Source organism: Barbus barbus (genome assembly GCF_936440315.1).
Source record: "Barbus barbus genome assembly, chromosome: 7".
Classification (NCBI taxonomy): Eukaryota; Metazoa; Chordata; class Actinopteri; order Cypriniformes; family Cyprinidae; genus Barbus; species Barbus barbus.
Window position 1 is genome coordinate 13,341,921 of NC_136735.1, and position 18,794 is coordinate 13,360,714.

At 37.3% G+C, this 18,794-nt stretch overlaps 2 protein-coding genes across 2 annotated transcripts; both read left to right on the forward strand.

Annotated features, from left to right (window-relative positions):
* Positions 1 to 1,140: 1,140 nt before the first annotated feature.
* LOC306873212 (homeobox protein HMX3-like) lies at positions 1,141 to 3,221 on the forward strand. Its single transcript, XM_079422324.1, has 2 exons — positions 1,141 to 1,726; positions 2,300 to 3,221. Exons 1-2 carry the CDS (start codon positions 1,456 to 1,458, stop codon positions 2,890 to 2,892), a joined length of 864 nt encoding a protein of 287 aa, XP_079278450.1. The 5' UTR covers positions 1,141 to 1,455; the 3' UTR covers positions 2,893 to 3,221.
* Positions 3,222 to 4,660: 1,439 nt separating this feature from the next.
* Positions 4,661 to 5,484, forward strand: LOC306872182 (homeobox protein HMX3-like; the record flags this gene model as incomplete). Its single annotated transcript, XM_079420637.1, has 2 exons — positions 4,661 to 4,865; positions 4,967 to 5,484. The coding sequence occupies 2 exons, from the start codon at positions 4,661 to 4,663 to the stop codon at positions 5,482 to 5,484; spliced, it is 723 nt and encodes a 240-aa protein (XP_079276763.1).
* Between the last annotated feature and the right edge of the window lie 13,310 nt (positions 5,485 to 18,794).

The window sequence follows — 18,794 nt, forward strand, 5'->3', positions numbered from 1 at the left end:
TGACAGGATTTACAGTTCTCAATTTCTCGCTATTATTAGGGTGTGTATACCCGCTAAATAATTACTTAAATAAATGCATGTTAGGGTTTTAAGCCAGAACGTTATTTATTTACAGATTTGCTCTCCAGAAACGGTAATGATCACAGACGTCAAATCACAGATAGCTATTTTAGATAAAATAGAAAAAATACAAATAAAACATAAAATACAAAATAAAATAGATTTTTTTTTCATAATTAGCCTATATTTTATTTTCATGTATGGCAATCATTTATCATTTTGATATCCACAACCGATGATGTAAAATGTTTAGTCAAATAACTTAAAAATGTCTGTCATGTGATAAAATCACATGGTTTTTAAAACCAAGTTTAAGATAAATATATTTAATATAACTGAAGCGTTAGACCAAATATCACGTTAGACCAAATGAAATATTACAATTTACAATTTTAAAGAAAAGGAATATACTTTAGGAGGACTTTATATAGGCTACCTAATGTTTTCATGCCTTCAGCGCTTAACAGGCCAAAAACCTCGACATTACTGTTTCGTGCCAGCTTGGGGTCCTAAAATATATATTATTATATATTTAGATATTTTATATAGTATAGCTAATAATCAAGCTTCCCCCCCCCCCCCCCTAAATTATTTAAAACTATTCTGTTTCTTTTAAACAAAACCAAATGCATCTACGTACTTATCCACTTAGTATCCTGTCAGGCCTGCGTTTTCTTTTTCTTTTTTGCAATTTAGCCTACTGATAACGCTCGAAAATATTTTTAAATGAATTTCATGGGTCAGTATAGGCTAAATGTAATAAAGCTCAATGTTTTACAGATTAGCTCCAAAAAAAATCCCCAATGTTTTAACTGTGGTTTAAGCATATTATTTGACATATTTAAAACCATTAAGCAAACACAACATATCCTGGGATGTCCCGAGGAAGGCCGTCTCATTGCCAAGCAGTGGCGTTTGCTGTATAACGTCGTTGTGATGTAGCGACCCATCCGACCAATAGACGGAGCAGCATCCGATTCTACGAGATCCCCGGCTGACGCGATGCGCTGAACCACTATCTGTATTTTGATTTGCTCCCTAATTGACCCAAATAAAGCCCTGTGTGACAGGGGTTCCACCGACCCTGAGGCACGATCAAAAGCTTAGTAGAATTGGAGCCGGTAATACCCTTTCACGAGTAATCCCATTTGCTATTGTGCTCGTCCAATAGCAGAATACCCTCCGCTCGTTAAGCTTTTTACTTGACTTGGATTTTTCTTTACTACAGCACCGCTTCTCTATGGACTGAGCCGTGGACGGGCGAAGGATTTCATCCTTCTGAAGCAATGGTTGAGCTGGGATATCCGGAGAGGAAGGATTCTTTACTTTTTGCTTAGAAGTATTCGCGAATCACCCGGCTATTGTTGTGACTGGTATAGCCTATTTGTATTAGAAATGCATGACAAAAGCCAACAACAGGATACTTCCACCACATCCAGGGGTTCGTCGTTTTTTATCGATAATTTGCTTGGCTCCTGTAGGACAGAAAAGTCCGTCCGTCCTTTAAAGGATAGCGATGGCATGGAGCGAGAGATGGTTCTTAAGGGCGGCACTAAAGAGCATCGCAAGGAAATGTGCAGTCAAGCATCCAGCACAGGCTTCAAGACGGACATGTGTCGGAGCACACAGCCACCTCTGGAGTGGTATGAACGGGAAATCTCAGAGAGTAAGTTGCGGGATACACAGACATTGTAGGCTATAAAACTCATAATTATGTTAAAAATCGTAAATGAAAATAATAAAGAGATTTCTTAGTCTGAATTGATATCGAGGCCTACATTAAATAGCCTATTTAATTTAATTGAGAACACAAGCTCCAATTGATTGTGCTGCTTCTTGGTGGAATAGGCTGACTTGCGCATTAGGCTATTAGCCCCAAACTGAAAAATAATTTTCCGTGTAGGTGTTTACAGCATCAATTACGCTACTGGCAGGTTCACATTAGTTTTAAGCCTCATTAAGTAAAACCAACAAAAGCTACTCGAAAGTGCAGAGAAGCCGAGTCGCAATGAAAGACTTCCCAAACTCGTTAAAGGCTTAAGAGTAATTGGTTTGTCTGTGAAAGCCACAGGGAGAGAGTTGTCTGCGAAGACACACAATATTATGCATAGCCTATATGGGAAGGTGCCAGATTTAGAGCAGATTTTTGATATCCCTTTGGCAAACATACATCTGATCAATTATAATAAACAAGCATTTCTCAAACACTTACACATTCGTTTTATCATCACTTTATCAGGTCCAAAAGAAGAAACCCGCCATTCCAGTGAACACTGCCGCAGCGACAGGAACAGCCCCGTGGCCTCTGATCTTCTTGATGGAGCAGTGGAGCGAAAAAAGAGCGAGTGTGTGGGTGATGAGGGTGAGGACGCGCGACAGCTTTTCGACGAGCGCTCTGGTCCCGACACTTCGGAGCCAGGCTCGGCCCGGAAGAAAAAGACCCGAACTGTGTTCAGTAGAAGCCAAGTCTTCCAGCTAGAATCCACTTTCGACATGAAGAGATACCTCAGCAGCTCTGAGCGCGCCGGCCTCGCGGCCTCCCTGCACCTGACCGAAACACAGGTGAAAATCTGGTTCCAGAACCGCAGAAACAAATGGAAAAGACAAGTGGCCGCGGATTTAGAGGCTGTTAATTTTAACCACAGCTCCCAACGGATTGTACGGGTGCCCATCTTGTACCATGATAAAACGACACCCGTGTCGACTCTCAGTTTTAACGTGTCTCAAGTCTCGCCACCAATCATGGGCTTCTCAAATTCAGTGAACTATCCTTTATCATCGTTTGCTCATTCAGTGAATTTAATGACATCGCAAATGACAGGCCTTGTGTGATTGACTCAGGCTGACAAGTGGTCCAATGAGAGTTATAAGAAAGCTGCAATAACTGATGTAGCCTATCCTGCTGGAAACTGCAGTACTGTCTCATGCATCCAAATAAAAGAAAACACCTATCACAAGAGAAATGACAAGTTTGTGTTAATTGTCACTGTTACCTGTCTATAATATATATATATTCTGTGCATGGGGGCCTTCACCTGTATGTAAATATAAGGGCAACACTTGCGTTGTGCAAATATAGGCTATTTTTTATTCAGAACCACCGATTTGTAAATTGTCACTTTTTCACTTAATCAATTTAAATAAACAAATCACTTTAAAGCAATTATGGTTTTCCTGTACATGGGTTCTACTTATAGGCTATGCTATATGCTTAGAAGACGTCAATACTTTATACGGGACAGCGGAAAACCATAGGCTTAAATCATGTAGCCTATGTATCAAGCTTTGACCATTTTCTAAATATCGTGCAAATCAAACAGGTATCTCTTCATTCACAAACAAAAAAGGTGTGGTTTAAAAAGGTCTTATCAGCACACAGAACACAACAGAAAACGCATACTAAATCCAAACACTCTGTTGAATTAGATATGTACAATTAACACAAAATAATTTAAACGAATAAATCTTAAATATCAAACGTATAGGCTACATATACAGGTTCAAGCTATAGCTAATCATCTAGGCCGGCAACTATATTTACTTGCCTATTTAACAACAGAAAGAATAATGATATGAAAATATGATTTAGCCATTTTAGGACATTATTTTTTATTACATTAAGACATACAAAATCATATCATTAAAGTTTAGAATGATTTCAGATTTCAGGGTCCATTTGCAAGTCCTGGATGAGAATATGCTTAAAAGACAATGAAATCGAGTGGTAACGGACTAAAGGTTCAGTAAAATAATATTTATTAACCTACAACTTTATCGTCCATGAATGCTTTCAGTGTTCAATAATTAGCTAAATTATTAAATGCCCCAGAAATAAGGACTTAACTTGAAAGCCACTAATGGAGAAAGTAAAGGTCATCGTTCGTTTTTTATAGGCTAGTCATTGCACAGCTAAGACCGTTCAAAATAATAATAGCTACAGGCTGTTTCTGCCATAAACACCGCCACAAAATAACTTTTTTTTTTAAACAATTTTTGAAATACTAAATGCAAAAGACAGCAAAACTTTAGAAGTAGCCTATATAGCCTACATTTTTTTTAACACTTGGAATTATCTCGCACACATGCAAGAAGCAAAATCATAATTTTAACGACAAAGTTGCTGTAATTAACTTAATTGGGAACTGAAAGTTCATCTGAAAGAAAAAAAAAAAGTCATAGCCTAAGTTACATTGACCTCCCTTTGTTCTCGAATTGACACCGCGCAAGCGTCATCAAAGGAGCTGGAGAAGGCCAAAGATGCGAAATACGCCTAAAAGCTGAAATCTCTTTCCTTTTCTTAAGAGCGCTCATTAAAAATAGTAAGCAGTGCTGTTCACACATTGAAGTATGTTTGCCAGATGTCTAGATAGGTCTGAGCTCTAGCTCCCACCCTCCTCTGCCATTGGCCGCCGCGCTGTCTGATTCTCGTGACCAATAAACGATGGAGAATCGTGTTCTTCCGGTCAGTGGACTAACAGTCTAGGCGAGCGCAGCAGCACTGCACCTCGTGGAGAGATGGTGCTCGGAGAATCGAGACGTTAGTTTATGAAACGGCAAAAAGGAGACACGCACAACAAAGATCCCGCATCTAACGGAGAATATGAGCAAGGAGGACGCGTCATGTCGACCGGCTTCTTTGAAGTTCACCATTGACAATATCCTCAACTCCAAGTCGAGCAGCAGAAACTTTGACAGCTGTCATTCTAAGACATCGCTTGTAGTGTGTCGGGATGGCTGTCTGCATCATCCCGGAGAGAGCGAGGGTCGATGCAAAGAAGGGTCAGATACAAGATTGCAACCCATTGGTAAGATATTGCTTTTATATTTGGCACAAATCTGCAGTAATGTATTATTAGTTGTACTGTAATTTTTGAGCGAATATCAATAGCATCTGACTGGCTTTCAGATAAAGTCAACAGAGAGGGAGATGGGACTGTGGCGGACGCGCTCAAAACCGTCGACACGCGCAGCGAGAGCGCGGACAGCTGCGATGACGGGCAACAACAGACCAACGGCAAGAAGCATAAACTAATGACGAAAAAGAAAACGCGCACTATATTTTCAAAAAGACAGATCTTCCAACTGGAATCTACGTTTGACATGAAACGCTATCTGAGCAGCGCGGAGCGCGCGTGCCTGGCGAACTCTTTGCAGCTCACCGAGACTCAAGTCAAAATCTGGTTTCAGAATCGACGGAATAAATTAAAAAGACAACTGTCTACTGAACTGGAGGGACCGACTAGCGATTTCAGTGATGTTGGAAAGACGGTACCGCTGCCAGCTTTATATACCAAAGAGAATAATCTGCTCGGAAGGTGCATGCTTCCAATGCCTTTACCAGTCGTGTATCCTGGAGGTAGCGCGCCTTACTTTTATTTCTCAAACGCCAGCAAGTATTTCAGCCTGTTTGATGGAGATATATGACTTAGAAAAGACCCTCGCACAGGGGACAAAGTAGCTCATATTTAAAAAAAAAACCGACAACACGGCCCAACTCAAATTTTGATAACAAGCATTATCGGCCTTTTTGTGTGTTTTGCTGAGAACATTGTTCAGCTATCGGCCAGTAAAGAAGCTGGCTTGTATTTCTATGCAAACGCCTATTTTATTTATTGTATACTGTACAAAATTTTATATAGGTCTAAATAATAACACCTAGCATATTATACTGTATACTCAGTGCATCAGAGTCAGCAGCCATACTGGCAGAAATGACAGTGGCAATCATGTCTTCACATGGCAGGACATTATAACAAATGTTTTGCTGTTTACATTATTATTATTATTATTATTATTATTATTATTACTACATCTCCGCCAAAGATCGATTATTGATGCATGCATTTGTATTTAAAATGGCCCTCTAATTTCAAAATGAGCAATTAAAACGTATTTAAGTGAATGTATCGGTTATTTTACATTTAACGCATGTTTGTATGTTTATTCCTTTTTATCGTTTTCAGCATAACCTGGCCAATTAAGTAGGCTATACTACCAGAGTGTCATTAAATATTCTGTTTTACACTTGCTTCAAAAGGAAACTTTTGTGTCCTGGCTTTTTTGTATTAGTAACTTTTTTTTGTTTTTTTCCATTTAAGAACGTTATAGTGTTTTGACAACTGAATCAGTTATAAATATCATTGCAAACTAGGTCAGACTCATGGGTGTTTATTAAACACGTGACTAACAGTGACATTAACAGCGTTAAGAGTCGCATGTTCTAGAGGAATTATCTATGCCAAGCCAACAAAATCTTAACTGAAAACAAAGTAAATTCCGATGACCAAGCCTATTATACTTGGAATAAGTCTCAGGGTTACAGACCCTAACGGGCGGCGTATTCCACCTGAGGATAGCCTATATCCTCCAACTCAGTTATTAAAAAAAAAAAAAAAAAAAACCACTGGGACATGTATTGCCTAAAGTGTCAAACCTTTCGTCCAAATATAGGTATTGCAAAGTTCTACAAACGTGCATTTTACATGCAGTTTTATAGTGCTTTATTATGAATCAGCCTTCTTAAAGTTTCGCGTCATAATCTTGTAAACTTTAAGTAAACTTTACTCAATGTTCATTAATACATTTTAAAATGAATAGCTGAGATTAGGCTAATATGCGTGATTGTGAGAGCTCAACAGCAACACTTTATTTATTATTATTTTTTCCAAATCTTTCATTTGTAGCCTAAACGGTCTAAATAATTTGCATGTACGCGAGTGTAGTAAATAGTTTAAGCAGTGATATTAGGCCTATATTCTGAAAATAATAATTTTGTTATTACAACGGTTACAAATTCTTATTTCTAGTGAGGTCATGTTAGGCCAGAGTACAGTTTCCACTGAAAGAATGAAACTTAAGAAGGTGTCTGTTGTCATTTGGGTCCTGCTCGTCAGCTCTGTGATTCACAGATTCTTGACCTAATTTAATTCTTTCTGCCGCTGTTGAGTTGAAAACGTGGCAAACGAGGTCTTGTTATTCTCTCTCTTTCTCTCTCTCTCGCAGGGGTAATAATAACTATAAGTTATTAAATAAGTAAGGCAAGTAATTATTAAAGTTTTATAACGCTAGATACTTGTTCTTGCGAAAAGGAATCGAGTTCACAGACGCTATTTGCTCGAGGATAAGAGACTAGGCCTACCTTAAGGTTAATTGTTTAATTTTCTTACACATTAAGTAACAACAAAGATAGTCAACAGCAGCCTCCTAGATAACAGCCAAATTAGTTGTTTGTGAACAAGCTAAAATGCTGTAGGATAATCTACTTTTACGCGGACAAACCATTGCAGATTCCGGTTTACATTTCAGCCTACATTTTAGCAAAACAATTCAGTCATATAATATGAAAACATATGTCACTTCAAAAATGTATTCTAGAAAATCTTAAAAGATAAACAACACATCCAAATTGACTTTAACATTAAACATGCAAGAAAAAATGTTGCTTTATTTTTTAGCATGACTGCCCGCAACAACACGAGTATTTTAAAAACTCAGCACATATCTTGGGATGATTAGGCCCCATCAATAAAAAGTTTTTAATGATTTCTGTCACTGAAATTATAGATTTCAGTTAAATAGAATAAATGTTGTGTAATTTATCATGGATTTCAAATGTGGAAAATTAAAGTTACTGAAGGCTCAATACCCTTTACCATCTGAACATATTTTTGGAGAAAATACAACTTTGGAAGCTTTTGACATCTTGCTGGATAATGTGACATAGTATTTCTTTTACAGCATGCAAGCATTTCACACATGGAAAAACCCTTAATATTTCAATCTTTATATAGGTCTTAATATCTCAAGCATTAATGGGTTGAATGCTTTGTATCAATAATGTAACCACATAATCAAAATGTGTTTTTTAATATGGCACTATATGGAAAAAGTCATACTGGCTGACCACTGGCCAATAGTAACTTCTACGACCACCACTGTCAATCTCATAAACACATTAATATTTCTGCATATAAAGTTCTGAAGTAACCAAACACTTGGGGCCTTTAGGGCCAAAGTGCCAAAGTACATTGATGCTTTCCACTTTGCACTCAAGCCATTTTTTCAATCAGGGAGGGACTCCGATTTGGTTCTGAGGTGGCAAGCTAATCAGTGTGATTTCAGTATTGGATACCTAACTCCATCCATCAATTGCTACAATACTGCCCATTAACGCATGGGATCTGTTAATGGTCTAGAGTCGGCGTATATGTGTAAGTGGGAGGTGGGAGAGCAGACTTCCTGTCTCTGTGAGAGAGTGATGTCTCAATACAGGGAGAACACCTTCTGTCGTCCTGCACTTTGCTCCAAAACCACAAGGTTCAAATGACCTTCCACCCCTCCACTTTATATCCCTGCCCTCTCTGGTCCCATGGCCAAAAGGAGGAGAAAAATCCATTAAAACCAAAGCCTGATCAAAGAAGCCACAACACAAATATGCCATATGTACAGGTTTAAGGGTATCAATGACTACAGCGGGTTATGGATGTCTCTGTACTATAGTATTGATTGATGGCACCTTTAACTATAGAATAAATGATGGTTTTGAGTTTCACGAGTCACATGATGTTTTCAAGTGAAACAGATATATTACACACACTTATATATATATATTTATTATTGTTTTGACATCTATTAAAAACACAGGTCAATCTCCATTATATTAAGGGTTAAATTTAGTCTCTTGAGCCAATATACAAATGTTACACATACCAGCTTTCTAAAAAGACTAAATCTGAAAGAAAAGGAGGAAAACATTCTATTTTCAAGTTCTGGTCTTATGTTTGAGTATGCAATTAATGCCTCAAACGCTTAAAACTCAAGCTGAATCATCCAGGTACACCCAAGAGCATATATGTATGTGCGCATTGGTGCAGATGTGTCAGTGTCTGTATCTGTACAAAGGTAGGTAGGTGTGTGTGTGTGTGTGTGTGTGTGTGTGTCGGGTGTTTGGGTCCTCGAGATAGCATCTCCTAAAGTGGCCTCCTGTCGGCCGCCAGAGATTCTCACATTTCCGAGTGCTCTGATGCTTGCGCTTGACAACAGCAGTCCACAAGGCACCTGAGCTCTGGAAGCAGACATGCTGTCTGCATGATTGACAGCTGATACAGGAAGAGGTGTGGCTGACCATTTAGAAGTAATTATGTACTCACTTGCCAAATCGAACAATACACACACATATATATACATATATATATATACATATACATATAGATATAGCCACCACTGTCAATCTCATGGGGGGTGGTGATGGCGCAGTGGATAAGACACATGCCTTTGGTGTGAGAGACCCGGGTTCGAATCCACTGTGAGACACCAATGTGTCCCTGAGCAAGGCACTTAACCCCCTAGTTGCTCCAGAGGCATGCGACCTCTGACGTATATAGCAATTGTAATTCGCTTTGGATAAAAGCGTCAGCTAAATGAATGAATAAATATACATGTATGTATATACATGCATATATAATTATTAATTACAACCTCATATATCCACACAAACTTGCAAGCATGTATCCAAAAAACAAAAGAACAACAACTTAACAGTGGACAGCAATTATGTTATGAACTTCCATTGTCCACATTGTTCTGCACAGTTCTGGGTCAAGTAGCCTCAGTTGGGGGTAGTGGTTGCGTCTTTGTACATCTGTCTGCATTGTTCCACTTTTTGTGTGTGTGTGTGTGTATGTACCGTTCTGCCAGATTAGGAAGTGGCCTGTGTTTCTGGGGGTCCTGCAAGTACTTTGACCTCAAGACCTTTCTCAGTTCTCTAACAGAGGTCGTTGTCATTGGCAACTGGAAGGCAAGCTCCAGAAAAAGTAGAAGATTTGAAAGAAGGCACCCTAAAAACTGTAGGTACGCCATGTCCCTTTAGCCGTTTATTTTACTTTGCTTTAACTTCATTACAAATCTAACTTTCATACTAATTCTACAATGCATATGTATATTGCAGCATCAGACATCTACCTCTACATGTACATATTTTTACTCATTCTAGGACTGTGTTAAATAATAATCAACAGAGAATAATCAAATAATCATAATCATTAACGGAGTTTGAAGATTATGTAAGCACACACTCCTTTATATTTGACTTCACCGCAATGGGTATAATTTTTTATTAATTATCCTTTAACAAAAACATCCGTCAAAATTAATTTGAAGACAATGTGATTTGAAGAATATGAAAGAGGGTTGACAGACTTTGCTGGACAGAGTGTGTGCAGGAGTTTGGGGTCCACAGAGAGCAGAGGTTGTGTCTCTGGCCTGAGGGTAAGACCACTCATTGCACAAAGGGCCCCTAATATGGTGCTGGGGAAGCATAAGACAATAAGAAAAATATAGCATTAGAACAGGACAAAACAAAGAGATGTGGTTGAGAAGAACACAGTATAACAAAACGAAGAAAGAGATACTGAAGAAAGAGTATAGAGAACTGATAAAGGTAAAAGACAGAGAGTCTGACATAAAGCGAGACTAACTACAGCCATTCGTCTTATAAGAAGGCACATTTAGCAGCAATGTCAAGCATCTTGTCCCAACCAAGTAACCGCACACTTTGCGCTACAAAGGGGCATAACGACACAATGAATAATAAAACAATCAGAATGTGTTTGCTTCACGCTAAACACAAAGGCCTACCTTATTTTATTTCGTGATGCTTTTCCAAACGGCTTTTATTCCCTGTAGAACTTGTCAAATAGGCCTAATAATATCCAGTGTTTCTTTTCTTCCACAGTCAGTGGTTTCCTCGTCGTGCATATTTGATTAATATAGCCTGCGTGAAGCGTGTGATATGGCAGCCTACTTCGATTGCTCGATCCAGACTTCAGTTTAGGCTGGCGCACACCGCTAAATTTGCCAACCAAGTCAAGAGCGTCGATCGCTTTTTTGTCGGGTTTTTTACCGTTTTTTTTTTTTTTTTACCGGTAATGGTTGTAACTGATTACCACAGATTTTTATTTATTTATCATTATTATTTTTTATCGCGCCATGTAACCGTCGCTGAAGATGAACTTGACGTTGTGTTTAATCCATTAACAAGTTAAGACAACTAGATTCGAGCTCAAACAACTATAAAACGCGGGAAGGGAGTTGTTCCAAACGCAAAGTTCATTACATTCACAAGGCCATTAGCAAAAGGGTATCCTACATGCAGTGGTGTGATAGGGTTACCATTTATGATCACGTGATCCTGGTTATTACCTGAGATTTAAACCCAAAGCAAAATATAACGAAGTCATATAGAAGTAAATGAGATTAAGAAGAGTAGTTTTCCACAATTCCACAAACACTTTGGTTTGCTTATTAAATTTAACGGTGCCACAAATGAATTTATGTTATAAGAATCAGTTTATTTAGGATTTTGTTTGTGAAGCACTTTAAATGACAGACCTCAGCACATAAACCTCCCAAAAATATTTAATCTCAGTGCATATCTTTTAAACGCAATTACACAGTTTGTCTTTGTTTTCCTGTTTGCTCCCTGTTTATTGTTTTGCTTTTTCATCACCCTTATTATTTTTCTGTCTGCAATGCTTTGGCAGTATATATTTTAAAAAGTATGTTACGCCAATAAACCAATATGAATTTGAATTTGAGAGTGAGCCAGCAAGTCCCTGAAGTGGCCAGTGGTCCAGGGGGACACTTGTAACAAGAAATCCATGACACAGCACATTACAACATAAACAACATCCTATTCGTTAGGACGGGCAACTGGAGAAGAGAACAGGGCTTTTCAATAACCCCTAAAGAGTTTCAGATAGCTTATTGATCTACTAATTTAGTAGACTTCTGTGGCCTGGGCAATGCTTGGCGCTTAAGGAAATTGAATGGGGGTTAGTGGACAATGAGCCTTTTGGAAAAGAAGATCGGTGAGGCAGAAGAGTGAGACAGAGAGAGAGAGGAGGAGCACATGTGTATGAACACCAGCAGAACAGCTTCTCTGTCTGATTGTAAGTTATCTGGTACTATGTACACGTGCGAGTGTGTTAGTTGGAAAGTGGAGAGGGTGAAAAGCTAAGTGTGTTTAGACTATCTGGGGAGCTCGGGTGTCTGATTTATGCATTAGGTTCCACCAAATATGTCAGGAAAGGACATGACATCATATGTTCAGTGCACTTAGATTCTTAATATTTATAATTAGTTTGATAGATCTGATACACTGGCTTGACAGTGTCAAAAGACAAACTTTATGAAACAAAACAAAAATGACATCTTTCAGAAACATCATCTAAATGCTTACAAATGAATACACCTTTAAAAAATAAAAATAAAGAGTCAAATAAGTGTTTCTTTAACTCATCAGAATAATTTAACCAATTTTCAGATTTATTTTTAGTTATATGAGATTTAACTTTTTAAGTAAGTTTAAACTCGTAATTTTTAAGTCAGTTGAAATGATCAAAAATTGAACTTTTTAAGTTCAAGTGGATTTTTTACTATACAGTTCTATTCTTCAATATTTTTTACAGTTTAATGATTTTTGTTTTGATACATATATTTTTTTTCAATCATTTCATGTAATAATATTCTATATCTAATTAACAAAATGTGATAAAAGTATTTTTGGTGATTTGAGTTATTGCAGCTTCATCCCTTTTTTTAATTTAATGTAAAATTAATTACATTATAATATAATGTATAAGCAAACTCAGGAAGTTTAGCGACCACTTTTTGGAGGCGAATGGCGATCCGAATAAATAAATTCTCTACTACACATATGTGATGACCAGCAGTGGATACCAATCTAGCACATTTTTTTCATATACATAATATGTTGATGTTCTCAAATGAAAAAACAAAAACAAAAAAAAAACATTAACTATCAACTGAAGCTACAAAGTTACGGTCTGATGTTACAAATATGTTCATACTAAGAACCTGTATGCAGACCCATTGCAGTACTGCTGTCTGTTGCTCACTTAGTGTGACAGAAAAGACGAAATCAATGTTCCACACACAGCAGTGCTGAAACTTGAGACTAATGGGGGAATGAATTGAGTGACTAGTGTGCTTGTGAGTAAGACTGTGTGTGTGAACAGCAGAGAGACGGGTGAAATTTATACGGGTGCAGAAGGGGCTCCTTGGCCTTGCGAGAGCAAGAAAGAGCACGAGATAAGAGGAGAGGAGTAAAGGGGTGTCTATGTACTAATGGAGGTGTATTGACTCTGCTGTTCTTTCTGAGTGAATATTAGCATTAGTCTGCCCCAAGTGGCATTGGACAGTGTCTGGACTTATAGATCTGCATGGCTATTCTCACTCACATGATAATTAGTACAGGTCCTTCATTCCTCCACTCATCCATTCCTGGTCGATTATCCGGCGGCGGCTTCTTTATTTTCTAGAGATTAACCATCTAATCCATCTCCTCTCACCCTTCCTGTCCTTTTCTGCTCTCACTCAATGATCAATAATCTGCTTTAAGTAGCTCATTCAAAGTCACAATATCACAGTGTGTGTGTCTGTGTGTTTGTGTGCTTCTTGGGTTTGTGGGGAGTGTGTTTAATTTATAAGCGATAGATGGAGTGTGGAGAGATTTATACGGCTATAACAATTTTATCAATGTTTATTAGAACTTGGTTGTTAACATAATCACTTCACACAGACAAACAGTGGCATATTCAACAAGCAGCTGAACCTTAGTTATTCAGAAAACCATAGTGGAATATTTCAACCACTATCCAGAGATATTTTAACTGTTTGAGAGTATTTTACTGCTCTGACAACAATTAAAGATGTATTTCACCCCAAAATTTTAATTCTGCCAACATTTACTCTCCTTCATTTTGTTCCAAACCAGTATAACTTTCTTTTTTCTGTGGATCTCAAAAGAAGATATTTTGAAGAAATGTTTTTGTCCTACATTGAAGGCCAGTGGGGTCCAAAACAACCCAGTCTAATGAGAAAACTTAAATACACTCTTAAAAATAAAGGTGCTTCACGATGCCATAGAAGAACTTTTATGTCTAAATGGTTCCATAAAGAACCTTTAACATCTGAAGAACATTTCTGTTTCACAAAAGGTTCTTTCTGGTGAAAGAAGGTTCTACAGATTATAAAAATGTAAGAAAGAGATGGTTCTTTAAAGAATCTTAGACTGAATGGTTCTTTGTGGAATCAAAACTGGTTCTTCTATGGCATTGCTGTGAAGAACCTTTTAAGCACCTTTATTTTTAAAAGTGTACTTCATGTTTTTTTGACAAATTGTAAAAAAGTAAGCATGAATGTCCATCCCTTAACCCAGCCCTCAGTTGGAGTGTAAACAGATACTTCAAATTGTATGTTCAAAAACACAGAAACATTTATTTATTTATTTATTTTTATATCTTTTCACAGACAAAAGAAAGTCATGCAGGTTTTGGAACAACATGAGAGTGAGTAAATTTTGACAGAATTTTTATTTTTGGGCAAACTATTCCTTGAAAGGAATCATATTGTATGGAAAAAAATAATAATAATGAAAATATGGTTATCGTCAACTTTTTGGTTACCAACGTTCTTCAAAATATCTTTTGTTGCTTAACAGAAAAAATAAACTCACAAAGGTTTGGGCGAGTAAATGATGTCAGAATTTAAATTTTTGGGTGAACTTTCCCTATACGCATTCTTCATGCAAAGGCCTCAGAATTATATGTAAAATTATAAACCTATGATGAAAATGTATGTTTACCCTGTCAACCTGGATGAAGTTTAATTCTTATTTGCATCTAATAATGCATATAATTTTACAATTTATTGGAACCATGTATTAAATAATTTAAAGATAATAATATGCTGAATGCATATGCAAAAACCATAACACCCAAGAACAAATGCACACATGCAAACACACAGAGCAATAAACCAGTGCAAGTTGCCAACTAAACTCGGCTTGCGGTGGCTTGTACTAGGGTGGGCAGTGGAGCAGAAGTGATGGCCAAAGCAAATGTGCATGTAGCAAAGGTGACCTAAATGCAAGAGCTATGACAGGCTCCAGAAAGAAGCCCCAGAGACAGCTTACACTGCACTGTGTCACTGTCTGCTGCACTGATCAGGGATTAGCTAAACTGTGAGAGACTCTCTGCAGCCTGATCTGAGACAGGGTGATAGAAAGCTAGGGTGTCATATTTAGCAGACATAGAATATTTATTGTGCTGTTTACCCTGATAATCTATCAACATATTCAACACTAAGGAGAAATTTCAGTTTCATTTTAGGGTTGCAGGCAACCATTGAGGACTTTCAGGATGTTTACTAGGGGTGTTCATTTGAGAAAAGCCTGTACATGAAAACATTTTAAACCTGTATGTTTAAAAAAATCCATAAATTTAAAAAAAAAAAAACTCTCCTCAATGATTTGAGCTATCACTCATGCCCATATATACAGCTTTGTTATGGTCCTTAAAACAGCAGCCACACCATACATTTCTTTCCACTGACTTCCATTTATACAGAGGCAAATCCAGGACAGGAGACAGGAAACACAAGATCATACAAAATCTGTTGCGTTCTGACCTGAGAATTTGTATGCGTGACCAATAAAAGATCAATACAGTGTGGCCTGAATAGTTAGCTGAATTAAAATAATGCAAACTAAAGTGAAGAAGATGGTAAGGATGTGAAGTGAAGTGAAGTGAAGTGAAGTGACATACTGCCAAGTATGGTGACCCATACTCAGAATTTGTGCTCTGCATTTAACCCATCCAACGTGCACACACACAGCAGTGAACACACACACACCGTGAACACACACCCGGAGCAGTGGGCAGCCAATTATGCTGCGGCGCCCGGGGAGCAGTTGGGGGTTCGGTGCCTTGCTCAAGGGCACCTCAGTCGTGGTATTGAGGGTGGAGAGAGCGCTGGACATTCACTCCCCCCACCTACAATCCCTGCCGGCCCGAGACTCGAACCCGCAACCTTTGGATTACGAGTCCGACTCTCTAACCATTAGGCCACAACAAACTGTGTAAAAATGTGTAAAAAAAATTTTTTTTTAAAAAAGACTGCATCAGTTTGCTGTGGAGAAGAAAGTAAAAAAAAAGGCTTACATTTTTTTTTATTTGCCATTCAGATTTTGCATTATGTTGTTTATCAAAAAAACAAAAATTGTCTGTTTGTGAGATTCACAAAGTGTAATTTTATGTAAAACAGCAGCAGCTGTGGGCATGTGACCAACAGAGCAAACATCACTGATTGGCCAATTTTCTTGATCTGAACAGACACATTAACACCTGTTGATTCAAATTAAAATGTTGATCATACCTAATTTTCCCAATAAACATTCTTTTTGGTGTGAACTGGGCTGCATTTCACAAAAGCATCGTAAGCCTAAATTGATTGTAGCTCCATTGGTTTCAATGGGTCTTCAATGTACTTAAAATGCTTTTGGCAAACGCAACCCAGGCCTTTAAGCATTAACAGTATTAAAGCTGGCATGAAACAGAATTTCAATCATCTTCTCTTCAAAACTGTCAAAGAGAAATGGCTTCTTTAACAAAAAGAGTGCAGGGTGGGGGGGATGTTAAAGGGTTACAGGTCACATGCGCTGATCATATGTCCTACAACTACGTCATCCACCCGGAACAACTTCCGCTTACGACAGTTAGTATAAGTGAAAGAAAGATTTTTGTATAGTTTTAAATATGGATATGCATTTTACAAAAAGGCATCGATTTGGAACCACGTTTTAATATTGATGGATGCGCTTTATTTGACTACTTTTGGACGGTTGAACAAAAACACCTGCCATTGTAAAGCTTGGAAGAGCAAGGGCAATTTTTAATATAACTCCGATTGGATTTGTCTGAAAGAAGAAAGTCATATACACCTATATGCCTTGAGGGTGAGTAAAACATGGGCTAATTTAGATTTTTTGGGTGAACTAACCCTTTAATATTATTGACTGAAGATTACAAGGGAACATAAATTGCTTTTATTTCTTTATCATTTTTAAAATAATAATATGCATGGATAAACCATTTATAATAAACACTCAGTATTCCATAAAAAATAACTGTCAATTTTGATTTAGAAATTTAGAAATATTATAAAAATAAAAAACTGAAATATTCTTTTTTTACACAGGCCATTTTGGACTCTGAAAGTCTGAATCATGTCTAAATCATTTCTAAACCTGATCAGTAAGACACAGAGAAGCTCACATCACGTGAACAAGCAGATAGATTTAAAGAGTTAAATTGAAGTGCACCAGCTACCCACTTCTGCCTGTCATTTCATATCAGATCCACCTGCCCCTATCCAGGAGTCTCTCCAATTCGCATCGCTGCTGTGCCCGTAGCAACTGCTGAGATGTTTTAAGTGCCCTTTAATAGTCAGCAATAATTGCAGCATGTCGACTTGCTTCAGGGAATGAAATAAATAAATAAGACGAAGAAATAAAAGCTTGTGTACGCACCACAGAACAGGCAGTCGGAGGCAGTGTGTTCTATAATGAATATAGATTGAATGCTGAAATATTAATTTGGTGTGAGGTGAAGTGGTCTCTGCTAAATGGTTGTTTTCGAACTTTGAAGGCTTAACCTTTCTCCTCAGCATCTCAGTTCTTGAGGCACTGCAGCTTCACTGTCAGTTCGTCAAACCTGGGGACAACAGCGTGTCATAAAAACGACATGTTATACTCATACTCATACTATATGCAGTATACTGTGCATTGTATGGTATTTCTGCTTATTTTTTTTTTATAATATATCAATCATATTAATTTATTCAACCATACATCAATTCATTCTCCAAACTGCTTGTCCAATGTAGGGTCACAGGTCCTATGCTGGAAACTATCCCGGTGCTTCAGGCGATAGGCAGTGAAACAATCTGGACGGATGGCCAGTCCAGCAAGCATATTAATATATCAATATTAATAATTGCTTAAAAATTTCTTTGAATAAATGCAACATAACTTAAGATGATAATTGGATGTCACTTTATTGAGTTGAACATGCACATAATGCCTGATTCATTAAACATTTCTAAATGTTTGAGTATAATTTTGGAGTAATTTGCATATAAAATGGACCTTTCCTAAACTCTCCTTCAGGTTCACAGGCATGTTGTAAACCTTAGATTTGATAGTTAAACGTGTATGTTAATGAATTCCAATCATTTGTAAATAGGGTGCGTGTGCACGCTCATTCCTTGTCTATGAATTACAACTATGTGAAATTTGCTGATAGGAATTCAAATCTTCTGGAATCCATTCTCAGGTTTGGCTCCAGTGTATTGCATAAAATAAACATCGCAAAGAGACAAATTGGCCATATGCCTAAACTTATTCAGTTATTATTATTATTTTTTTTTTACTTTACCTGAAGTAATTTTACTTAAGCTTGCAGACAAATACTGTGGTGGTCAGAACCTTCGCTATCTAAAATAATAATAATAATAATAGAATAAAACTAAGCAGCTTCTTTTTAATAATTTTTTATAATATTTTTTTTTCAACATTTAAGGGTTAGTTTATTAATTAGTTGTTATTATTATTATTTATTATTTATTAATTATTCATTATTATTATGGTAATTATGGTAATTAGAATAGCATTATAAAAATGCAGTGTCATCAGTTCGCCTAAAAGAAGATGAGTGACTTTCAGATGTTTTTGTTGTTGTTGTTGTTGTTTTTCCGGCTGGGAGCAGGTGTGCATTTTTCATACCAACTAACATTTTGAAAAATACAAACATTTTATGAATCTGAACATTTACATCAGAACAGCTTTATGAACAATTTGCACAAAATTCATTCTG